The sequence below is a fragment of the Notamacropus eugenii genome, chromosome 6 (assembly GCF_028372415.1).
Source record: "Notamacropus eugenii isolate mMacEug1 chromosome 6, mMacEug1.pri_v2, whole genome shotgun sequence".
NCBI lineage: Eukaryota > Metazoa > Chordata > Mammalia > Diprotodontia > Macropodidae > Notamacropus > Notamacropus eugenii.
The window spans coordinates 103,662,915-103,688,821 of NC_092877.1; the positions used below are offsets into that span (position 1 = coordinate 103,662,915).

The window sequence follows — 25,907 nt, forward strand, 5'->3', positions numbered from 1 at the left end:
CTACTTGGTCTACGTGAAGTGTTGGTCGTAAGTGAAAGTCAGACGGGATGACCAGTCAGAAACTACCTTCCCTTCCATCATTTGCATTTTCCATGCTTTCTTCTTTTTGCATTTGGTCACAACCCAAAACCTTCTGCCTTCTTGGCAGAAGAAAGATATACTGTCCTTTGTATCAGGTTTCTCTGAGATTGGCCCTTATTCCTAAAGCCATTGCGACCAAGTATTTTTCCCCTGAAGTCTCAAAACCAATCTGAGGACAGGCTGCTCTGACAGAATAACATCTGGAGGGTCAGACTTAAATGTGGCAGTGGGGGGGGGGGGGGGAAGGAGGGAGAGAGAAGGAGTGCAATTGATCATGTGTTTTTTTTCAGAAGTCAGGAAAGTTGATGCTACACCCTCCTTCCCCACAAAGGCATAAGTATTGGGAAACTGCAAATTATAAATATGAGGTTTTGTAGTACTTGTGAAACATGAACCAAGAACTGAATTTTCCCTGATATATCCGGATGAAAAAAGATATATTTTAAATGATAGGTACAATTATTTTACATTTTTATTTAGTAATATTTTTCAAAAAATAAAAAAATAGTCTGTGGTATTGGCTAGTAAATACAGCTGTTATCTAGGAGTCGAATAATCTAACCTTGACTATTCAAGATTTTAGATCGAGAGAATCATCTTAGATGACAGAACCATTTAACCATCTCACACTCTGGAATGAACCTCAGAGAAGGATGTCTAGTGATAATTCCTTCATTTTACAAATGGGGAAACCAAGGCCCAGGGAGGTTAAGCAACTTGTCCAAGGTAATATAGGTAGTATGCATTAAGAGACAAGGTAAGAACTTATGTCCCTGACTCCAGAGCTTCAATGCTCTTTCTACTGTATACTCTGAATCACATTTCTAACAGTAATTTCCCATTCTTCCTGACACTACCAGAGGAAGTAAGTAAATAAGGATTTTTCTTTCATAACACGTCTTTCTTCTTAATTGATTGAATATTTATAGCTTATCTTACAAAACAATCCTCTTTTAACACAGTATAAATCACCTATATATGGAATTCTTCTTTATATTCTAATTCCTTGAGATTGTGTCCATCTTTGATACATGGCAAATACCCTGAAATAGTTTGAGTCTTTTCATTTAAATATTCCACAATATACTTTTTAAAATGTTAATTTCCTTTTTCTCTTTTATTATCAGTTTGTGGGTCGCTATTTCCATCACTGGAGAGTTGCTCCTCATAGGAATAAATGGTATCACCTGAAGGATTTATGAAACTCTGGAGCTGTGGTTCATCTGTACAAAAGCCAGGATGGTTTTTATCTAATTCTAACATATCTCCTTCTGAATATTGGCCCCAGTGATTATCACTAAATTCCTTTTGTATTCTTAGTAAACTGGTCTTATCTTTATTAGAAAGCTTTTCTTGAAGTAATGGTACCTGTTTCTCGGTATAGGTTTCAAAATGTTCCCCATCTCTTTCTGACTGAAAAGAATGTTCATCACTGAGGACATTAGATTGTAGGGACTGTGCTTGGCTTGTAATGCATTTGGAACCAGAGTCTAGTGAAGGAAATAGAAGATCTTTTTTCAGTTCAGTAGAGTCAATTGCATTTAATTCCATGTCATTACCTTCAAAATTCTGTTGTGAACTGTTCATTTTTTCTTCTGGGTTGAACTCAGGAAGAGTTTCCTTTGTAACAGTGTCTGATGTCCGCATGTAGGTATCATATTTATAAATCAGTGTATCCATTTCTTTGAAATCACTGTTCTTAATATCTGATAGGACTCCAGGATGCATGAATGGGGTTTGTTGGGGTGAAAAATTCACAGTGGGGACTTGTTCTTGTTTTTCCCATGAATGATGCCCTTCCAATGGCTCAGGACCAAGAGTCAAAACATGATCATATATGAACGTACCAGGAATTTCAACACTTACAGGACTGCTGGCTGATGAGCTGGGTGGGGATTCTTGTGTTCTGGTTTTACTGCTACTACTAATCTGATAAGTTGGTAAATCTGACTCAGACAAGTTAATATCTGGTCTGGAAATAATGTTTTCAAAATGTTCTTTTTTTTCATTTTCACATTTCTCAAGAGTATTCTGAAAGCCAGCATTGTCCTCAGGACTTTCTGATTGGATATTGTCTATGCAATCCTCCTCCATTGATGGCCAAGTGGCTCCACGTTCTCTCTCATCATGTGGCTGTTCTTCAATGTTGTTCCAGTCATACTCTGAATCAATGGAGCTTAAAGTAAACAGTGACCCTTCATCTGAGTCAGAGCTGTTATCTGTGAGTATGTCGTCATTGTTGATATTTTTTGTTTTCTGATACTCAGAAAAGGAACTTGGTGTTGGATTGTGGTTAGGATGATCAACATCTAAATCATTTTCCCAACTGGGAAGCAGGCTGGGGTGATTAAAATCTCTTAGGTCATCACTGAGTACAGTCCTATTCTCATTCACCCCATACTGTGATCCAGAATTGCTTCTACTGAGCATTTGTTGTTGAGTAGTTGGTGGATTCAAGTAAGAACTCAGCTGCATTTCCTTAGGAAACTCCTTCTGAGCTCCTCTAACTTCTGATGGTAAGTGTGCAGCTTCATCCATTTCTCCACTATTTCCAAAGCTCTGGGCTTTGGGGAGCACTGACATTTCAGGAAGAGGAAATATCCTTTCCCTTGAGTATGTCAGATTTAATTCAGGAGAATGGCTTGGAAATGAGCCAGCATCTTTTTGTAAGCTTTTGTCTACACAAGAAGATCTCCTTAAATCCTCATGGAAAGAATCATCCCTCTCTAATTCTCTGAGAATGTCTTTCCCATAGACATGCTCCCTCTTTACTGAAATTGCATCATTGTAGACCACATTCATGTCTTCTGAGCTAATTGAGCAGGCATCATGGCTTTTTGGAAGCATGTTGTCATTTCTCTTCGTTTCTGCTGGGACAGCTCTGTTCCTTTGCCTCTGGTCTTTCCACACCTTGTTTGCTTTTGGTGTTCCATCACCAGTGACAGAGTATAGGTCTGGAGATTCCGGAGATTCATAAATACTCATACTACATGAGTCTTGATGCCGACTCTCAGATGGGGATCTTGGATTTCCTGTAATCCCTACATCATCATAGAACCCTTCATTAGAATATGCATTTTCTGAAACAGAACTTTTGGTCTGGCACCTTTGTTTCCATAGATGATCCATGTAAGGTCTTGCGAAAGCACCAATGCAAAAAGCACACAGGAAAGTAATGATCACAGACAGGCAGACTGCCAGAGTGAGGTTCTGTGATGTTGTCTCTTCTCTGGTAGAAGAAAGAATCTCCCTGGTCTTTCTTACCCATCTTGGGGAACGTTCCTGCTTCACAGAGATCTCATAAATGATGTGTTTCTTCCTTCCAGAAATGGAAAAGCAAACATACAATCCTTCTAGGGGTCTCTCTGCCTTATTTATCACTAATTTTTTCATTTGATTTAGACTAATATGAGGAATCTGGGTATTCTCAGAAATTCTGTTGTAGGGAGTCCACCAGTATGTTTCATTTTCCCCTAAAACTGGAAGGAAGAAAAGAAGCAAGAATGAGATAGACATTGAAATGGAACTTTATTCAATTTAACCTTTTAAAGTAATTTACTCATGCTTATCTTGTAATTTTAGTGCTAGGCTCTGGCCTGAAGGTGTACATACAGCATCATGTTGTGGGGAAGGAGATGCTGGCACTCTTTGCAACGAGCATCATTATCCTGTGAGAAACACTATGGCAATGCTTGCCTCAGGGTATGCAAGCACATGTAGCCCAAGTTCTGGGCAGGGTCAGGCTCAAGGCCTAGGATAGGAGGAGCACTAGAAATGAGACGAATAGATAGAGTCTGAGGTTCTGGTCCTGGGAGAGTCTGCCTCAGCAGTCCTGGGACTGTTCCAGTGAGCTGGGGCAGAGAGCATCCCTGGACTCCAGGACAGTGGGAGTGGAGAGGAGAAAGCCTCCCAAAGCCCTCCCCAAGCCAGGCTGGGGCTGGACCATCCATTCATTCATCTTTGTCAGTCAGAGAAGTCAACATAGATATCGTTCTCTTCTACTTCCAAGTGGTCTTTCTGCCCCAAAGTGATGGTGTTAAGTCTCAGACAGTCTGCAGGTCCCTCTGCCCAGAACAGAGTCTCAGACACCAGCCTTCTTATATGAGTCATGTCTTCATCTGGGAGGAGGAGGCTCTGACACACCACGAGTGGCAACACCAGGCTAAAGTTCCCTCATTGCTACTGCTTCCCTTCCCAGATACTTTTAACTCCTTTGTATGTGTGTATTTATTAACTTTATATTTACTTGGCATGTATTTTCATAGGTACTTGTCTCCTCCAGAAAGCAAACTCATTGCAAGAAAAGGATTGTTTTATTCCTTGTGTTTGTGTCCCCTGTATCAAGTACAGTGCCTCGCACATAGTAGGTACTTAAACACTTGTTGATTAATTGATCCTGGTCCTAGTGGTGAACAAACTTCCACCTCTTTCTTCCCTAAAGTTACAACACATCTGGATGGTATAAAAGGCAGTCCTTAGAGTAAAATCTGGCTTCTTTTTTTTGTTTTTGATGCAGAAGCTTTTAATTTAACAATGAATTTCCCAGCAAATAGGCCCCCAGTTACCTGTACTCATTTGTAAAAGAAGTAATAAGTACTTGAAAAGAAGAATCCATTTGTATCGTCAAAATATGTGCTTTTCAAGCTTTCCTTTACTCTATGGTTTGGCTCAGGTGCTACCTTCTCCATGAAATCTTTCCTCATCCCCTCAGGAGAGAGCTTTCTTCTTTTCCTCAGTTTCCCCAGAGTTCCTTTTCTGGATCTCTCCTTCAATCCACCATACTCTACCTTGCATTCTACTTCTATATATCTCCCTTACTTATACATACTCATATATACCTTCCTGTTGTCCCATCCTCCTAGGAAAACGTAAACCCTTTGAAGGCAGGGATCAGATCATTTTTCATCTTTATAACAAGTCCTAGTGCCTAGTTTGTTGATCTGAGTCAAATCAAACCTCACAGTCAACATTCTAAAATAATGGACTCTTTTCAGTTAATCATGCTGAAAAGTGAGATGGAGCTGTCCTGTTATTTTTCTCTTCCCACAAGCAGTTTTTCTCTCATCTGATTTCTTAGCAGAGTGTGCTCCTCCTATACATGTATAATATTCTAATTCATACAACATTAACCTGGGACATTCCATAGTCCCTCTTACGGGGGGAACTCAAGATCTTTGAGATCTTGAGCTATATTATTTATCTTCGCATCTCCTTCCGTGCCTAGCAAACAGCACTTTACACTAAAAATGCACTGGACCTTTCATTTCCATCATTGTGGGGGCCTCTTGGCATGAAAACTTGGCTTTGTGCTAGTAGCTCCTCCATCTTGGAGGGCTGCCCAGGCTACTGCGAAGGTGACTTGGCCATAACCATGCATCAGAGGTATACCCCTAGCTCAAGCTTTTCTGACTCCAAAGCCAGCCCCCTCTGCACTATGGCACGATGTCTCTCAAGCATAGCTCATTATGTGTCCGTATGAAACAGTTGCTCAGTGAATGTCAAGGGACCTTTGAAACTCTCCCTTTCTGGTTTCTGTGATTTTGCTCATCCTGTAGGCAACCCCAAATGAACTGGAAGAGGTGAACAGACATCCATGACTATTCTGGGACCTACCCCAAGGCTGATCAGAGTCGCAGTCTAGGAGGGTTGTTGCTCCATGGGGGATTGTAACTTTTTTTAAAGAGATCAAATCTTCCATATGCATTTCACAGTTCAAATGGAGCCATTCCAGAGAGAGGAAAGATACTTCAGGTGCACTGATGGACTGACTGCAAATGCTATTCCACTTTCTCCTCCAGGATTCAGAAATAAAATTTTGAAAGACAGACATGTTACAGTCACATTGCCATCGGTTGTTTGATAGGTCAGCATCCAGATGTGGCAGAGTTAAGGCAATGAACATCATTGGTAGGATGGCGGTCATAATATTATTGCTAAGATTCACAATCTGCTTGAAAAGGGAGAACAAGAAGAAATAATTGGTGAATGACATTTGTTTAAAAAAATAAAGACAACGATGAAAACTGTACTTTTATGGGTCTCTAGGTGTTATAAGTCATACAAGTAGATATAAGCTGCATTTTTGTGCCTTGGAAATGTTTTTCCAAGAAAATCTTTAATAATTTTGAAGTGATTTGATCATGAAAGGACTGGCTATCACTGAATAAAAGGTGCTGTAAAAGAGCACAGAGTCAGTCAGTGAATGAACACTAATTGTACCTACTAAATGTCAGGCATTGTGCTTAGCTCTAAGAATACAAAGAATGGCAAAAGATAGTCCCTGCCTTCAGGGCTCCTAGTCTAATGGGGGAGGTAACATGCGAACACCTGTGAACAAGCAAGATACAAGATGAACTGGAGATAATCCAGCACTAAACCTAAGGGGATTTTAGGAGGAGAAGGTGGGAATTTAGGGACTTAAAGGGAGCAAGGAAAGCCGGGAGGGAGAGTGTTATAGACATGGAGGACAACCAGGGAAAATGTCCAGAGTCTGGAGATGGAGTGTCCAGCGGAAGGAAAGCAAAGAGTCCAGCGTCACTGCGTCACAGAGTACACGGCAGGGAGTGATTTGTAAGACTGGAAGGGAAAGAGAAGAAGTTGTATGGAGGATCTCAGCCTGGAAATGCCATGGAGTGATTGATATGACTTCTAATATCTCTTCCTGCTCTGAGATTCAATTCTATTCTGTTTTTAAAAATACATTTCCCCCAATCACAATCATTTTACCCCTTTCTCCATATCTAATCTTCCCTTGTGAGAAAGAAGAACAACTAAGCTAAAACCTCAGCTCCAGTGACCGCACTGGACAGTATTTTTTCCTCGTGGTTCCTGCCTAATTGGTCTTTCAGCCTCAAATGTTTTCCTACTTCTAAGCATTTCCTACACAGCTGACAAGTGATTTTCATAAAGGATGGGTCTGACCGTTTCATCCCCATATCCAATAAACTCCACTGGCTTCTGATTAGCCTTAGAGCCACATATCAACTCCTCTGATTGGAATTTAAGGATGACCCCTTACCCCACCTGGCCCCTTTCTACCTACATGTTACTCTACTTACACGACTTCCCTCCATACACCCAACAATACTGGCCTACTTCTGTTCTCCTCTCATGACACTTAATCTCCTATCTGAAACTTTGTACTGAAAGTCCCCATGTCAGGAATGTTATTACTTCTCCACCTCTTACAATACCTTGCTCCCTTTAGGACTTAGCTCAAAGACAGCCTTCCCAAGAGGCCCTTCCTTGTCCCCCTAGATGTGAGTGTCTTCCTCTCTAAGGTGACTTACCATCCACTTCATATACATTACCTCCCCGCATTGGAGAGGGAGGGACAACATATATTTTTGCTTGTTTTTGCTTTACTTTGTATTCCTTGAAGCCAGGGGGTATGTCTTCACCTTTTTATCCTCTCTTTTGTACCTTGCATTAGTCGGTGCTCATTCTATTTTTGAAAAAGTGAACACTAAATTAAGTTACAATTGCTCATGTTTTTATGATACTTTACAAAATACTTTCTACCACATTACAAAGTATTAACCACTCTGTCAGTTAGGAAGTGTAAGCCTAATGATCCCCATTTTAAGGATAAAGAAGATCACATGAAGAAATCAAAGAGGTTAAATGTCTCCAAAGTCATAGCCCGTAGATGGTATGGCCATGCATGTGACTCAAGGCTTCTAACTCCAAGTGGCACAATACTACCCATCTTCTATGCGTGGATAGTAGCACAGTCCTCAGATAAGTTCCTTGAAGACATAGATGCTTTATTTTTGCCATTGTATCCCCAGAACCTCCTAGCACATGGCTGGGACATAATAGGACCTTAATAAATGTTTATTGAGTGGAATTGAATCATAAAGTTAAAAAGCTTTTTTAGAGGGCAGCTAGTCCCACTCTCCCTGAGGGTTCCTGGAGGCCTGAAAAGCAACTTGCTAATACATTCATTCGTTCAGTTACCAATTTGGTTATCTACAGGTTATTGTCATTATCTCCACAATCTTGAGTCATCAAATACTTGAGTCATCAAATAAGGGCCTTCTGTATGGTGACTGGGATGAAAATTTATGGAGTACTTCACAGCCTAATTTGAAACTTCAGAGATTAGGGTGGATTCAGCTTTAACCTGCAGAGATTTGGGTTCTTGGTGGGAGGAGAGCTAAGAAAGCCATTACTGGGTTAGTAGAGTGAGGACAGAGCAGAGTAGGGGTAGGGTTTCGATTAGGGTTAGGAGACACCAAAGGTGAACTTTGCCTACTTCTGCAGTTTTGCCTGGGGCCTGGTACAGTCTAGCCTTACAACATATTACAAAACTTTTTATGGGACAGCTGAGGACAAAACTGGTAAGATGAAGGGAAAGAATAAGGTTGTTAAAAGCCTTGGGAGGAATAATTTCTGATACAAAGATTATGAAAGAAAATACTAATGGAGTTAAGCAGAAAAATATGTTAGCAATCTACCATTGACTAGAGGGTTTATGCTCCAAGGAAAGATGAAGACATTATATACTGCAGCTCAGTATCCAAAAGGAATGGGATGAGATTAAGAAAAGGGAAATTTTTTGAAATATCATTGAAACATACTTCATTCTGTCTCCATATGGTGGTTAATTTATGTACTTGAAAAATCTACCTGGTCTGTGGAAAGGAAGAATTCCCAGGTGGGAAGATACATGGATCAGTGTAAGTTAAAATTAACTGAAGAATGAATAAATAGAACAGACCTTTTATTATCAGGTTTTTCTATTCCAGCGATGTAGATCACATTTATAACATGGGAAAATTGAGAAGAAAAAATGAATTATTTACTGGAGTGTTCCAGACTAAGAGGTGAACACAGTAAAGACACCCTTGAGAGGGGTGTGTGTGTGTGTGTGTGTGTGTGTGTGTGTGTGTGTGTGTGTGTGTGTGTGTGTGTGTGTGTGACATTCCTAGGACTTTTCCTTTTGTGATTTCTTTGAGGAGGTTATTGGTAGATTCTTTCTACCTTCATTTTGCTCTCTGGTTCTCCTATACTGGGCAGGTTTTATTTATGAATTCTTGAAATATTGTTCTAGGGTTTTTAAAAAAATTATAGTTTTCAGGGAGTCCAAAGGTTCTTAAATGGTCTCTGCTTTGCTTTTATCGTCCCCACCCCCAGTCATTTGTTTCTGATCGCAGATAGCTTGTATTTTCTTTCATTTTTCAATCTTTTGATTTTGTTCAATATTTCTTGTGGTTTTATGGAGTTATTGATTTCTGCATATAGTATTCTAGTTTTCAAGGAGACTAGTACTTGTGTAAGATCTACTGATATCTGTCCTAATCCATTTATTCTTCTTCCAATTATTTCCTGAAAGGATTTTATTTCATTTTTTATCTTTTAATTCCTTTGAGATATTCATGTAGTGTTCATGGAACATTCATTTTCTCCTTTGAGTCGCTACAAAACCATTCTCTTCCTTTGCAGGGATCTTTAGAGATTTCATTACTCACTGCTTCAACTTGAATTCCTGATTCTTTTTTCCAGGTCTAGGCTCTACTTGTGCATGGGATGATTACTCCTGCTAGGTCTTGAGCAGAATCCCTTGAGTTTCTTTGCTAACTTCTACCTACTGGGTTTAGTTCCTCCTGATTTTTCCAGTTCAGAGCACTGGATCTTCTGCACCTTCTTTGGCATCTTAGGACCAAGTACTAGGTACCTCAGAGCCCCCAGGTCTAGGGTGTCTCAGTCTGAGAGTTGGGACCCTTTCCTGCTCATTGTTACTTCCTGATGGTCTTCTTTGATACTTTTGAGGTCTCCCCTGGAGCTTTCTTAGCTAAGCTTTCCATCCGTGATGCCTCTAGGCATAGGACTTTGCAAACTACACGTATCCCTGGTCTATCTCTGGCCACTCTGTACTGGTGTTAGCTTTGTTGGCAATCCTTTTTCCTATTGTGCTCAGGCTTCCGACTGATGTTTTATGTAGTTTTGGGAACTGGAAGCAGTAACCAACTACCATTTCTTATTGAAATTATCCATTATTACTCAATCTAGTGCAAACTTTAAGGTTCTACTAGAGTAGGCATGTGGGAGATGGGTAGCACACCTCCCAGTTAGGCAGCCAGAAACACAATGGCCAACATTTCTATAGCACCTGAAGTTTACAACTTCCATAAAATCCTACTTTGATGCCTCACTTTGGCATGAAGGTGAGCCTAGGTTCTCAAAGGCTATGATAATGGAGCACAGGCCCTGGTACTTTCTACCATGTTGGGAGGGTTTCAAGTACAGCCTCTCCAATAGATTGAATTTGCTTTCTGACAACTAGCCTAGTTAATCACCTGGCCACTTGATGAATTCTTTGGCCATGACAGCTTGTGAAAAAATAAAAATAAAAAGTGGTGCTTAATTGTGTGTGGTACCTTTCGTTCTCCTTCTATAATGAAGGTGACAGGGTGATGGGGAATGGGCTGGAGTGAGCTAGGAATTACACAGTTTTTAGACCATCTGTAAACATTAATTTAGCTGTTGGTGCTTTAAATGTGAAACCCTGTCCAGTGACCAATAAGTTGATATTCAGAAGAACTTTATAGAGTCAATCTTGATGTTCTCACTATAAATAAAGCCAGAAGGAAAAACTAAATTGCAGCTAAATGGAAGGATGCTTCATAGATTCTTTTTGGAGAGGAAAATAAAAGAATTTGCAGAGTTGGTATTATTTTGCATCCAAAAGCAGAAAGAAATCTCATGGGATACTTGTTCATTGTATGGTAGCACTTGTGATAAACATTGGTATAAGGCTGCCATGGAGATAATTACAATTTCTTGTCAATATGAGTTAAGAAGGATGATTAGGCAGAAAAATTTAGTGAATTAATGGGAAATGGATAAAAATATAGAGTACTACAATTTCCTAAGTAGGTTTATCCCATAAAACAATTGCCACTACAAGGACGTTAAAAGAGCCTAGGTTCAAATAAGTATACACATACACACACGTATGTATGTATGTATATGTATATATGTATAGACCTACGTCTATACATATATACATACACACACACATACACACACATATATAGTCGCCATCTCTAGAATGGGGGGAGGAGGGAAGAAAAAAAGGAAAAAATTTACATGATAATTTTGTTGTATATTGGAAAGGAATAACAAGTTGTACATAGTAGATTTTGTAGTTTCATGTGCGATCTTTTTATTGTACTATGTTATGGAAATGCTTGTTTTATTTCATAAATTAAAAATTAAATATATTTTTAAAAAGTATATATATCTGAGGTATGTTGGAAGCAACACCATTTTGAGGGCACTGAGAAATTGATTCTCAAGGTATATGAAAGAGGGGAGGATAATGATGCTTGGAAAAAATAATGAACCTTATCATTACAAAAGAGATGATTGAGAACATATTAATAACTATAAGCAGTTATGCCTACTTTTCCATGGCTATATTTGAGACTATATGCCCATCAAGGATATCTTTGGAGAAAGTGTTAGAAGAGAACAAGCAAGCTTTTGCCAATTATATTCTACATTTTTACAGTCACACTATAGTCTGGAAGGTAAAGGAAAGACAAGATCTTACTACGCTTATTATATGTAGGCCATTAAAAAAATTTTGATTTCACAAAATAAAACGCCTCTCTAATGGGAGGAAGTATGAAGAAGGTATTTTGTCTGAACCTATGATTCCACTGCTGTGAGGAACTTCCAGTGTAGAAACTTGGTCCACAAATTCATATTGGCAATTTATCTACCCTTCCAGTCTCTGAGACTTGCCTAAGGGCACTTGCCCGTGGTCAGTCAATCAGTAGAAGTCTGCGGTAGGACTTGAACCCATCTTGTCGACTCTAAGGCAGGCCCACTAGTTGCTTCACCAAATTATGTCTATCACACCAAATATGCTACCTTAAAAGGTACAATTAGAGACAAAGAGTAAAATGACTAGAAGCACTGAAGAAAGGCTAGTGGAAGTCAGTCAAAGCAAAAAAAAAAAAAAGGAGCTAGAAATCCTTTGCGAACTCTGAATGAGGCAGAAAATACTTGGGGAATGAGGCTAGTTGATGAGATTCTGGTACTGCAGTCTAGAGAAGCAGGCAATGAAGTAGCTTCAGGGATAAGAGAAGGGGGGTGGCTGATAGAAGACAGGCCAGACTGGGGGAAGTGATGGTCTGAAGCGAACAGTTTTGAGGAAGGAGAGGGTGAAAGGAGAGAGAGAGAAAAAGATTCAAGAAGATCTATGTTCAATTGGGAACTGGAATTTGTGTTTGGAGGTTAGCCAGAAAGACCCGGTTTCATCAGGTCTAGTGCTAAGTGGTTGGCCTGAAGGTGAAATAGTTTGAAACTGAAAAAAGCCAAAACAAAACCAAAAAACAAACAACTAACCCAAACATCTATGTTTATGACTTTAGTTTGGCCTTGTTTATGGACTCAGAATCTTTCACACTGCAGAAAATTTGTATCTGAACAAGTTATTGACCTGACAAACCACTTCAGGGACCCAGGTCCAGTGTATGCATGCAGAAATGTGGCTAAGGGTTCATGGTGCGAAGTGGAAAAAAAAACCAAACAACCTTGCAATTCCTTGGATGGAGGTAGTGGGAAGGACTGTGCATGTAGCTTAGTGGAAGAAATGATAGATTTGGAGTCATAAGATCTAAGTGAATTAAAATCCAGTTCTGTTACTACCTGTGAGACCTTGGGCAAGTCACTTACCCTCTGTGAGGCTCAGTTTCCTACTCTGAAAAATCAGGGTGTGGGACCAGATGACCTCTAAAGTCCCTTCCAGTCTTAAATGTAGGGTTCCTTTCCTTGAGTGTGCCTTGGAAAAGTTTGTCACAGGTCCCTCAAGTACTGGCTTGCCCTAGTACAGGGAGAGGGAAGAGACAGTACATCTTTATTTCCTCAAAGCTGAGCTCAGATACCAATTCTTCCATCATCCTCCCTGCTCCCTTGTCAAATCTCAGGCCATTTTGTTTAACTTCTAATAATTTCCAACCCCATATTTATATGTCACTATTATGCAGTTGTGTCTGACTCTTCATGATCTCATTTGGGGTTTTCTTGGCAGAGATACTGGAGAAGTTTACCATTTCCTTCTCCAGCTCATTTTACAGATGAGGAAACTGAGGCAAACAGGATGAAGTGACTTGCCCAGGGTCACACAGCTCGTAAGTGTCTGAGGCTGGATTTGAACTCAGGAAGATCAGTCTTTCTGACTCCAGGCCCAGTGCTCTATGCACTGTGCCACCTAGCTGCATGCATTTTTCTCTCCCTCACCCCATTAGATCTGGGCAAAAGTCATCTCATTTTTCATCTTTGCATTACCAGTGACCAGCACTGAGTATAAACATTTTAATATTTATTGATAACTTGATAAATACCTGCTATTGAATCACAAGTTGGCTTGGCCTTTAAGCCTCAATCCAGAAATTTTCTGTTGCTGCTTCAGGGACTGTGAAAACCCAGCTGACCGGCCTGAGATCTGGCATTGCCTCAGGGCAGTGTCTTTCATGAAATATTTTTATGTGGTCTGATTTTCACTGATTATAGAAGTGAAATGACAAATGATACAGTGGAAAGGACCTTGGTTCTGGGACCAGAGAATCTTATCATCTGTGTGACCCTGGGCAATTTATGTAAATAACTCCTGGGACTTTGGGCCTATAAAAGAAAGAGATTGGAGAGGGGAACCTCTGATGGTCTTCCAGCTCTGAATGTTTGATTCTATGAAATTTTATGAAATCCCACTCCACCGAAATATTTCTAAGCCATGGCCCATCCCTCTCTTGTTTTGAATAATAAAAAAATCTAAGCTCATTAGGGCTAGAAAGGACCTTAGCATTTACCTGGCATAACCCCTTCATTTTACAAATGAGGAAACTGATGTCCTCATAAGTAAAGGGACTTGCCCCCAGATCCTCTAACTACTTAGTTGGCAGAGCCAGGAATGAAACCCACGGTTGTAGAATCTGAATGCAGTTCGTATTTCCTTCTCAGTATGATATTGCCTATTCTACAATATTCTGTTTTAAGAATTCTGGAGACTTCTTTGGTGTTTGTTGCAATGGGATTTCTTCTAGCAGGGAAAAAAACCTTTTTAAACATTTTAAAAAAGTTTGACTTGTTTCTACATGCTAAGATCATGCTTCCTTTGTTTTTAAAATAGAACATTTATCATGATTTTCAGCTTAATGGTATGATGCCCCAGCTTCCTCTTCCACATTTTCCTGGACTAGATCTTTATCTTACATGTAGGGGATTTGCTTTTCTAGCCATAGTCCTCCATTTGTTCCATGAGATCAATTCCAGTACCAGGAGCTATCACAACCTTGTATATGTATAAAGGGGTTTAGATTCATTGCGTCATTTGATCAACCAACCAATAAGCACTTACTATATGCCATTGGCAAGTACCTACTATATGCCAGGCATTGTGGTGAGTTCTGGAGGTACAAATACAAAAGTGAATCAGTACCTGCCCTCAAGGGATTTTAATCTAATTTAACTTTTACTATGACTTCATAAAGTTGGTAGTGTGAGAATTCTAATTGTACAAATCAGGAAACTGAGTCCCAGAGAGGTTAAGTGACTGGCATGCCCAAGGCCATTTTGCTGGGTCTTAATTCCCGGTCTGCTGAGTTCCAAGTTCTTTAAGTTCCAGGTTCTTTCATGTTTGTAATCCTCACGGTCTTTGTAGCTTTAGGTGAACAGTTTTTGTTTTGCTTTGGGGTTTTTTTGGGGGGGTTGGCTTCTGCCTTATTACAAGCAGTTCCTCCCTCTCTTTAACCATTGCCCTCATTCTTGACATCACCACCAGCAGGCGGCAAGGGACATGAAGGTCAGGACACCAAGCTCAGTCTTTTTGCCACCTGTCCCCAGCCCCAGGAAAGGTGGGCTACAACACTGGGAGGGTTGAAACTAATGGTTAAACCGAAGCTTAGGGATTAATCATAGACTTCAGACATTGTGGTCTTTTTGTCCTCCATGACCTTGGGTAACCAAGCCCAACTCTAATGGAAGCTTGTTAGACAGCCTGGCATATGCTGTGCTGTTACCCCAGCAACAGGAACTGAAACGATCACAAAGGTGTCTCCTCTGAATATTTACTAGGCACTGAATACTGCCGGGTTTCTACTGCCTTGTTTGAAGACTTTTTGAGGTAATCACACTTTGTCTGAAACTATGTTTTTTGGGTGAGAAAGATTACATCCCTTTATGGCAGGGATGGGAAATCTGCCCCTGAGGACCTAGAGGATAAAATGTGGCCTAGAGGCTGCAGGTTCCTCATCCCTGCTCTGTGGGATCAAAAAATGCATTGATTTTTCTAGATCACTAATTATCGTCATGGGACAGTGAGGACATTGAAATGGAGGACTGTTTGAAAAATTGACCACCTAAAAAACATGTAGACATATATATAAAGTATAACAAAAGCTGATTTTTAGAACCTGAAGTTTGTTGAGATCCTTGAAGGCATCTGGGTGAATCTGGGATATCTTGTTATTTTGTAAATAAAGCTTCTCCAGCTGTAGACAGTTTTGAAAATCAGTCAGCTCAATCTGTGATATGGCATTGGATGACAGATCCAGATTTTGTAAAGACTTCAGTTTCCATAATCCTGAGTTTCAAAGAAAAAGAAAAAAAGCGATTTAAGAGCTAACAAATGACATAATTTGGTGCCTTGCTCAAGGTATGTACTGAACTGGCACATAGGGGTCCACTCCTCAGAGCACGTCTGCTGCCAACCCAGGTTGGTAGTTTGGAAAAGTAGGACCACCTGTTGCTGGAAGGACCTTGCCCCCATTTTGGAGCATATGTTCCTGTCCATTTACTGTGTAATGAATAAAAACCTTTTAATTGACTGCTGAGCTAAGCCTGACAGTGCATACAAAAGGCTCTAACAGAGGAATTCCTTCTCTCTTCCCTGTAGCTCCCTCTGCCACATGTTCCACTGTCACATGGCTGTGAACATGTGGAATCTCCTTTCTTGTCTCCTTGCCTTTGTTCTTTCTTGCATTTAGGTGGATGAGTATTGAGACAGAGTAGGTTAGACCGTGACCTTGTGAGCTTCCAGAGGTTGGTGGAACCCCTTCAATTCCTGAGGAAAATGGGCTCAAACTTTTCAACATGGCTGCAACTAAATGTTCACCCCACCAAATGCCTTTCTGGCTGTGGTCTAGCACTGGAGGAGTTGTTGACTTGGCTGTAGGACCCAGTATCTCAGCTGCTGGGCAGATTCCCTGGCGCCCTGAGACTTATAGGTTGTTCCTTGGGGCTGCTCTGGTTGCTAACTTCTTGGTTGTTCAGCTGCAGCAGTCACTGACAGATGCTGCCCTGGCCTCCCAAAAGGACCTTTGGTGGCTCTTCCAACCTTTGGAAGTCTACAAGCTCATAATCTGGTCCTCTCCATCTCAATACTCATTCACCTGACAGCAAGAAAATCTAGTGCAAGGAGTTAACTGAATAGAGGTTTCACGTGTTCATGGCCACATATCAGGAGAAGATGGTGGCAGAAGTGCCTCTTTCACCTCATTGCAATTTTTCTTCATTTGTCACCAGAAAAAGGAGACAAGATTTCTTTGTTGGTGCCTTTGGCTGGGCATAGTCAGGGCTGGCTCAACAGCTAATTAAAAGGCTCTTCTTTAGGTAGGAAGCAGATAGGAAGCCATCACAGAAGACCTGCCCTTGCTCTGCATTGGGGCAAAGGTTCCCTCTGTTACAGGCTCACCAAACTCATGTGAGGGCTGGCCTTTCCGTGCGCTCTTGGACTGGAGTCCCACTGGCAGAGGCTCCTGTTACATATGTCCTGGAACAAAGAGCTTTTTACCTTTGCTAGCTCTCACTGCTGCAGTCTTCAGCTGAGAAGACTTCTAGAGCTCTGTCCAGTTCTAAAGGCTCCAAGTTTCTGTTGTCGATGTCCTTTCTTAGAACTGCTTACTATGACTGAAATCATACTTCTCTTGCTCCATTTTCTATATATATGTTATATATATGTATAAAATCCTACTGCCTTTAAGATATATATGTATATGTATGAGACATGATTTTAGTAATGTGTAAAAAGTCTTCCCTGGGTTATTGATTCAAGAAAAAAGTCATGGCACTATTATTTGCAATAGTGGAAAGCTGGAAAGAACATAACTGCCCAACCATTGGTTAATGGTTGAACAAATTTTAACATGTAAAGATAATGGACTATTGCTGTGCCATAAAGAATTACAAATGAAAGCCTCAGGGAAATTTGCATAAAGTAATGCAGACGGAAGAAAACACAGCCAGATCAAGTACATGCAATGACTATGACAAGGGAAATAAAGTCCATACGAAGAGGCAGTGCATGAAAAGATAACCAAGGATACCAGGTGGAGATAAGAAGATCTCACATTTGTCAGATGTCTTAAAATGGAATAATTATTGCCATTTGCATTAGTCTTTAAAGTTTGTAAAGCACTTTTCATACATTATCTCATGGAAGTCTTACAATTAACCTCTAAGGCAGTGGTTTTCAAAGTATGATCATGGGTCCCTGAAGAGTCCACGAGATCCTTTCAGGGGTTCATGAAGTCAAACTTTTTTTCTAAAATAGTACAAGACATTTTAATTTCTAATATGATAAATATAAATAGATAAAATTCACAAAAACAAAAGCACTTTAGCGGTCCTTGACAGTTTTAAAGAGTCTAAAGGGGCCTGAGATGAAAAAATTTGAGAATCACTATCATAAGGTTAGTGCTATAGATAACTGCTATTACCATTTTACAACTTGGGAAACTGAGGTTCAGAGAGTTTAAGAAATGAGTTTTCCCACCAGTAAATATTGGTAGTAGGATTTAGATTTTCCTGACTCCAGGTCCATTGTTCTGCAATATAGCCCTTGTGAGGTTTACAAAGCAATTTCTCCACAACCCTATGTTTTAGCAAGTGCAAGAAATACTGTCTTTATGATATAGATGAGGAAATTAACGATCAGAAATGTTAAGCAATTTGCTTTACACAAAGTTAATAAGTATTGGGGTAAGAATTGGAAGTCACATCTTTCCTGACTCCTGGTCTAGCACTTTCTGCTACACTATATGCTTTTTTAAAAAAAAAATTATTAATTTTATTTATTTTTAGTTTTCAACATTCACTTCCATAAGATTTTGAGTTCCAAATTTTCTCCGCATTACTCCCCTCCCCCCATCCCAGGACAGCATGCAATTTGATATAGGCTCTACATATTCATTCATATTAAACCTATTTTCACATTAGTCATGTAAAAAAGAATTAGAACCAATGGGAAAAATCACAAGAAAGAAGAAACAAACAAAAAGAGAGAGAGAACAAATGATATGCTTGGATATGCGTTCAGACTTCACAGCTATTTTTCTGGATGTGCACAGAGTTTTCCATCATGAGTCTTTTGGAACTGTCTTAGATCCTTGCATTGCTGAGACACTCTAAGTCTGTTAAAGTCAGTCATCACACACCGTGGCTGTTACTGTGTCCAGCGTTCTCTTGGTTCTGCTTACTTCACTCAGCATCAGTTCATATAAATCTTTCCAGGTTTTTCTGAAGTCTGCCTGCTCCTTGTTTCTTATAACATAATAGTATTCCATTACATTCATATGCCACATTGTTCAGACATTTCCCAATTGATGGACATCCCCTCAATTTCCAATTCTTTGCCATCACAAAAAGAACTGCTATAAATATTTTTGTACACATAGATCCTTTTCCCATTTATATAATCTCTTTGGGATACAGACCCATAAATGGTATTGCTGGGTCAAAAAATATCCACATTTTAATAGCCATTTGGGCATAATTCCAAATTGCTTTCCAGAATGGTTGGATCAGTTCACAACTCCACCGATGATTCATTAATCTTCCAGTTTCCCATATCTTCTCCAGCATTTATCATTTTCCCGTTTTGTCATGTTAGTCAATCTGATAGGTGTGATATGGTACCTCAGAGTTGTTTTGATTTGCATTTTTCTAATCAATAATGATTTAGAGTATTTTTTCATATGAGTATAGGTAGCTTTAATTTCTTCCTCTGAAAAATGCCTATTCATATCACTTGACCATTTATCAATTGGGGAATGACATTCTTATAAATTTGAGTAAGTCTTCTGTATATTTTAGAAATGAGGCCTTTATCAGAGACACTGGTTGTAAAAATTATTTCCCAGTGTTTTGTTTCCCACTTAATCTTGGTTGCCATATGTAAGATAGTCTGGAAGGGGAAGAGGCTGGAAGCAGCAAAAAGGAAGTGGATGCTATAGTAACTGAGGTGAAAGAGACCTGAATTTAAGATAACAGAAAAAAAAGGCTGTCAAAGAGACCTTTTAAACAATGTCATGATTAACTTGATATAGGGATTTGTCCATGGTAGGTGCTTTTTAATAAATGGTTGCTGGATAAATGATGTGTGCTGAAATAAACTGAAAAAATTATTCTACTTGGTTCTAACTTAATTGAAAAATGTCCCAAGAGGCTCTCTGCTAAGGAGGGAACACTCCCTTAGTAAACATTTCCTTTGACTAATGAAGTAGTTTTAGTGATAGGAAACACAAACCAATGGGAGGCAGATATAATTATGTCAGGTCCAAAGAGCGCTAGAAGCAAGAGAAGGAAGGGAATTAGAAGTGCCCTGTAGAGAACAGATGTTTTGGGAAATCTCCACCGAACAGCTTCACCAAATAAGCCTCAGAAGCCTTCTTGGCCCTTAAGACTCTGTCCAGGGTCACCTTCTCCAGGAAGCCCTTTCCTTCTTTCCAGATTCAAGTGTTCTCTCCTCAAAGGCTCCAAAAACACTTGGTTTCCTTTCTCTTTAAACCTCATCACTTCCTACCTTGTTGTCTACATAGCTGGTATGTGTTCTCTTTCTCCCTTCCCTTGTTCTCCAATAGAACAAGGGCACGTACCACAGTGCCTGCTCATTTTTAACTTTGTATCCCCAGCACCCCTAACTACTGGGCATGTAGCAGATACTTTAAAAATGTTCATTGAATTGAACTGAAATTCATGAGCCCACGTGTTACATAGTAAATGCAACGGTAGCTCAGTGCTGACTTTTGGCAGGAATTATTTGTAGAGTTAATAGAATTTGCCAAGGATAGCTAGGTGGCAAAGTAGATAGAGCACCAAGTCTGGAGTCAGGAAGACTTGAATTCAAATCCAGCCCCAGGTAATTCCTGGTTGTGTGACCCTGGTCAAGTCACTTAACCCTGTTTGCCTCTGTTTTCTCATCTGTCAAATGAACTGGAGAAGAAAATGGCAAACCATTCTAGTATCTCTGCCAAGAAAACCCCAAATGGGGTCAGGAAGGATCAGAGGTGACTGAAAATGACTGAACAGCAACTAATTTGTTGACAATAAGGAAAATGTGGTTTTAAAAAAGTCACCACTTGTAACCAAAAGCCTATGAATTTAAAAGATCCACCTGCTTTTTGTAGAGTAACCAAAGGTGTGCTGAAGCTGGCTTTACCAAGAGCCAAGTTAACTTTCCAATAGGAGCATTCACACCTCCAGTATCAGTAAATGCTACAAATCAGGCCTTCATTTATTGTTCTGTTGATTTAACCAGACCAATGTTCTGGGCACTCAGGACTGTCTAGACAAAACTAGATTAACAAAATTAATAAAAATACAACAAAACACATTAGTAATTTCTATTTCAGTTTGACCTGCTGGCCTTTAAGAAAGTGTTCAAGAAAACAGTTATAATGAAAGTTAAACTTAGAAGTTGTCATGGGTACATTCCCCCCCCACCCCCAAGAACTAATGCTTAAATGTCCCAGCGTGCTTCATTTTTGTTCTAGAAGGATTCAGAGAGAAGTGTGGTCATCCCATTTTATTTCTAACAATTTTTACCCTCTGATTCTAATGTGCACTTTGTTCTGGGTGGTTGCTTAAAGACTATAAACTTAACTGGAATAATAAAATACTTGTTGGCTAATCCATTGCCAAGTCTCCTGCAGGCACTTGGAAAGGACTGTTTGCTGAAGCTGGGACAATCTAACCTGGGATCAATTCCACTATTTAAAACTATTTTAAACTGACTGGGGGGAGGTGGAAGGGGGAGGGGAGCTAAGAATATTGCAGTCAAAAAGCCTGTGTAAGAGGGCTGGTGCATCCCTGGTGTTAAATTTACCATAGGCTTCTCCTCTGTCTGCTGCACCTGCCAACTCTTTCCCTGGGTATTGTTCAAACAAGGAACATGCTGGTAGTATCGCAGCTGTCACAGAGCTCAGGAAACTAGCTGTCATTGGAACAGGAACAGGTGACAGCGTTTAGAAGTGCCTTTTGTTGAGTGAGATAAACTTTTCACAGAATCAGAATCATAAAATGTCAGAGGTGGAAGGGGTCTTAGGGCCATCTAGTCTAGAGGTGTGCTTGAATCAGATTACAATGTAATTGGGAAATTAAATTTAATTAAAATGAAAATATAATTGGGAAAAAAACAAAATAAATAAAAAGACAATAAAACATAGATGCTATTAATTTATGGTTTTCTAAGTCAGTATGCAATGGCAGGTCTTAATGGCCCTGTTTCTACTTGAATTTGGCACCACTGGTCTAGCCCAGCCCTTCTCATTTCTATAGCTGAAGAGTATTGTTGGTGTAGTGAAAGTTGTGCTAGATCAAAAAGATCTGAGTTCCAATGACTGTTTTGATACTTCCTAGCTGTGTGATCTTGGGTAAGTCACTTCTCTCTGAGCCAATAAAAATGAGGGCAATTATATTTACATTATCTACCTTAGAGGGTTGGGAGGAATGTGCTTCATCAGCCATGAAGTGCTTTGGAAATATACAGTATTAAGTGGCTTACCTGAATTTGCATAACTAATAGATGAGAGGCTTATAACTCTGACCTTCAGTCTTTCTTCAAGTGCAGAGCTTCTTACCCAAAGAAATGGTTGTTACCAGTACATAAAGACCATCACCATTTTCTAAAAATGTGTAGCACTCTCTCCTGAATATGCAAACTGATGTATATATCCCATGAGTATTAGCTTCATGAACTTATTCACCGAACATTTGTAAAGTATGTGTAAGGCATTATGCTCAAGGCTGAGGACACCAGGACCAAAAAATGAAGCATCCCTTGTCCTTGAGGATCTTGTATTTTATCAGTTGGATGCAACATGTACACATATAAATAAATGTAAGACAATTTGATATGGAAATACTAAGAACTGGGGGAATCAGGAAAGCCTTCAAATTGGAGATAGAAATGGAGCTGAGCCATGCTTGACTCCTGTGTTTTGTGATGTCCTCACAAATATTTTACTTTGACAAACAGAATCATACAAATTCTCACCAAATTAAGTTCAATCTTCTTTTTTGGACTATGATTTGTGATCCCTAGTTATCCTTCTCTCCTTCCCCCAGCCCAAGACTCTGACCTCATAAAAACCAGGTTTAGTCGTTGGGGCTGACCTAAGAAGTTACTTTTTTCTTTGGGGTTCATTACCCCTGCCTGGAGTTTATTCTAGAAAAATTCATGTCTGGGTTTCCACAAATGTGGATGAAAAGCATCCCCAACTCCCAAACAAGAATGTAAGGAAACAAATGCATATCAAATACAGGACCACCAATATTTCATTGTGGAGAAAATGTAGAAAATACATATCACTTGCAGGAGACTACACACAGTTACAGAAAACGCTAAAAGCACTCAAAGAACCCAAAGAGGCCCATAAGGAAGGAAGGAAATCGACCTTAGGGTTGCCACTGGGTAATATTTTAATATTCCAGGGAAACCTTTCTTTCCCACAGAGACTTACAAAATCTCCCCCAAGACTTGCACCATTCTGTGGTTTAGATTCCTCCCTTAAGCAAACGTACTTTGTAATGAGCGATACCTTTTCCATTATATTTACACTTTCTGAATAATTCACTGAAGTAGCTAGAGATGACAGATCCCAATATCTTACTCTCCACTCAATGACATGGCTTCATCGCTCTTAGCTTCTCCAACTACAAAGACTTCTGATCAGGAAATTCCTTTCTCCAGAAAGTCTGTTTTCTAACTCTTAAATTGGGGGTTCCCCATGAGGTTGTCACTTCTAAGGAAATGTCTCTTCTCTGCCTAGGAGGATAGATTCCTAGATCTTGTTGACTTGGAAATAGAAATTTCTCCTCCTCTACATAAGAGCTCAGAGTTCAGAAACATTTAGAATTCAGGAACATTATGAATTTCTTTGTCCCCCTCCCCTCTATGCTTCTGCAGTAATATTATCATTGCCATAGTTAGCGCTATATCTGCGATTGGAAAAGCTGAACTTTTCTCAGGTCATGTGGCCAAGCCTATCTCCCTCTATCATGCCCTGTTGTAAGTTGCTGCTGGGAAAGGGATGGATAGAAGAAGGGAGAACTATCTTCCCCAAACTCTTATAATATTCCAGAAAAAAGGGGAAAAGAAAAAGGCAAAAAGATTAGAAGCAAGTCATAGGTCTCTTTTACAGGTCAGTTATCCTGACTAGAATTCCAACCAACCAATAATATTGGGGGTAAGTCACTGAAAAACCAATCAGGAATTGTCTATATCTTCTCTCCAAGTTTCCAAAGGGCAGGCCCATACACTATGGGGGAGAAGTATGTTCAAAGTACATACTCGATAAGATGAGTTAAGCTTATCAAGTTAATTTAGAAAAGCTCCTCAGTTCGCCCCCTTGCTTCTTTCCAGGAATATACCCCCATAATTATCCTCAAACATGAACGTGACTGGTTTGTAACAGAAATAGTTAAATAAATCATGACACCTCCATGGAATAGAATGCTGTATAGTAGGAGGAAAATACAGAAATACGGGAAGACTTTTGTGAGATAATGCAAGGCGACTCACTGGTTATGCTTATATAAGGAGAAGTGAAGGAATGGACAGACTACTGAAATTAATTAATTTAAATCTAACTAGTTACTAAGCAAACTTGTATTACTGCTGAATGTTAAGTTTATAATAGGGATATGGATTGGACCTGTAGTTTTTATTAGCATAGGGATTTATAAGTCATCAACTTATTTGCAATTTATGGTCTCAGAAAACTAATTACGTTGAGAGGCTAAGTGGCTTGTCCAATCTGCATGAGGGGTGATGACCCCAGAACTTCCCAACTGGTGCTCTATCCACTGCTCTACATTGCTCTTCTAACTGTGTAATAAAATATTTAATTTGTTTAAAAATGATTGGATGGTGATTCCCACCAAAACTATTATGATTTTTACTTACATTTTTTCTGAGCTATTTTTTGATTGGGGAGAAAAAAATTAGATACACCATTTCCTTCTAAATTCTTCCTGCTGACTTCAAGGTCAAGGGAAAATATTGTAATGCAAACTCATAATTCATGTTTATTTCTTTAAAGTTTGTCAAATATTCTCCTGAGAACAATCCCAAGGGTTAGATAGTATAAGTATTCTTAGTCTCATTTTATGGGTGGGAAAAGTGAAGCTGAAAGAAATTAAGTAAATTACTCGTATTAAATATTAATTAAAGTAATAATAATTAAATTAAATTAATTAACTTAATGGTGTTCATAATCTCCAGATTCTACTCTAGACTTTCTCTACCTGCAAATGCTCCCTCCAGCACTGGAATTCACACATTGGAAGTACCGTCCACCCTTTGGCTCCTTCCTTCTGTTTGTAGAGCTTCTCTAGGACATTCTTTTGAGGAAGGTGTCCATTCCTTTCTGGGCTTAGCTTCTGACTTGCTCTACTAAGGCACCATTCAAGTACCTGTTGTCAGTCCCTTCATTCCCATCTCTCCCTCTCCCCTTTCAGTTTGATTTTATGTAAGTCTTCCCTCATTAGAATATAAGCTCCTTGAGGGCAGGGGCTGTCTTTCTGCTTACTCTTGTTTTCCCAGACCTGAGTACAAGGTCTGACACCTTATAAGTACTTAATAAATGCTTGTCGACTGACTGACTTAGTCATAATCACACAACTAGAAGGTGCCAGAGTGGTAGTTCAAATTTTTTTTTTTCTGGTTCTATTATATTACGACATGACGCCCCTTCGATAGGAAGATGCATAGTGGATAATTATTTTTAAAGCCTCACCTGAGGAAGAAAAGAGGTAAAAAAAATGCATGGAAGGACAAAAAAGAAGGCTGGAATAAACTAGACTCAATCGCACTGTAATTAAACAGGGAATTATTCCAAATATATGACTAAGCTTGTGGTGCCATGAAAAGAATTCTGGATTTAGATTCATAAGACCAGGGTTTATGTGCTCACTCTGCAGATTACTAAATGGGTGACTTTGAGCAAGTCACTTAACCTCAGTTTCCTCATCTGTAAAACAAAATGGTTGGACTAGATGATGTCCAAGGGCTTTTCCCACTCAATATCTATGAACCTACATATCAGCCATATAGAGCAACAGAGAGGGCAGTTCAGTCATTCCAGCATTGACTGATTCAGTTCCTACACCTCTTCCTCATTGAGACTCTCTAAATATGTAGAGACAGCATGTCATTAAGGTGATAATATTTAGTACTTCTATAAACTTCTAAGGCTGGGACTAAAAATAGCATAAATGACTGTTGGGAGAAACCAGAGAAGCCTTTGTGGGAAAGGCCAGAGATGGCTCCAGTCATGGGATTATTCTCTAGAGCAGAGATTCTTAACTTGGAGTCTGTGATCTTAAAAAAAAATGTTTTGATAACTATGGTTTCCTTTATAATTCTATGTATTTTATGCATTTAAAACATTATTTTGAGACAGTTCATAAGCTTCCCAGACTGCCGAAGGGGTCTATGGGACACAAAAAGTTTGAGAACTCCTGCTCTATAGTAAGGGACTCTAGACAGCACCTCTCTTTTACCAGCCCTGTCTCCCTAGAATGTTCTACTCACA

General features: G+C 39.5%; 1 protein-coding gene and 1 long non-coding RNA gene across 3 annotated transcripts in view; one reads left to right on the top strand and one right to left on the bottom strand.

Moving 5' to 3' along the window:
• Positions 1-535: 535 nt before the first annotated feature.
• LRRC66 (leucine rich repeat containing 66) overlaps positions 536-25,907 on the bottom strand; it is a 28,534-nt gene continuing 3,162 nt past the window's right edge. Inside the window, exons 3-5 of the mRNA XM_072620748.1 lie at positions 15,507-15,676; positions 5,695-6,028; positions 536-3,560 (exon numbers count right to left, since the gene is read on the bottom strand). Of these exons, the coding sequence (XP_072476849.1) occupies positions 1,180-3,560; positions 5,695-6,028; positions 15,507-15,676 (2,885 nt within the window). The 3' untranslated portion in view covers positions 536-1,179. The remainder of the gene's footprint in view (positions 3,561-5,694; positions 6,029-15,506; positions 15,677-25,907) is intronic.
• Positions 2,426-25,907, top strand: part of LOC140511599 (uncharacterized) — a 51,866-nt gene continuing 28,384 nt past the window's right edge. Inside the window, exon 1 of one of the 2 annotated variants that reach the window (XR_011969591.1) lies at positions 2,426-2,597. This is a non-coding gene — a long non-coding RNA (uncharacterized lncRNA). Of the gene's footprint in view, positions 2,598-14,787; positions 15,218-25,907 lie in introns of those variants that run through there. The other variant, XR_011969590.1, reaches the window with a different exon arrangement.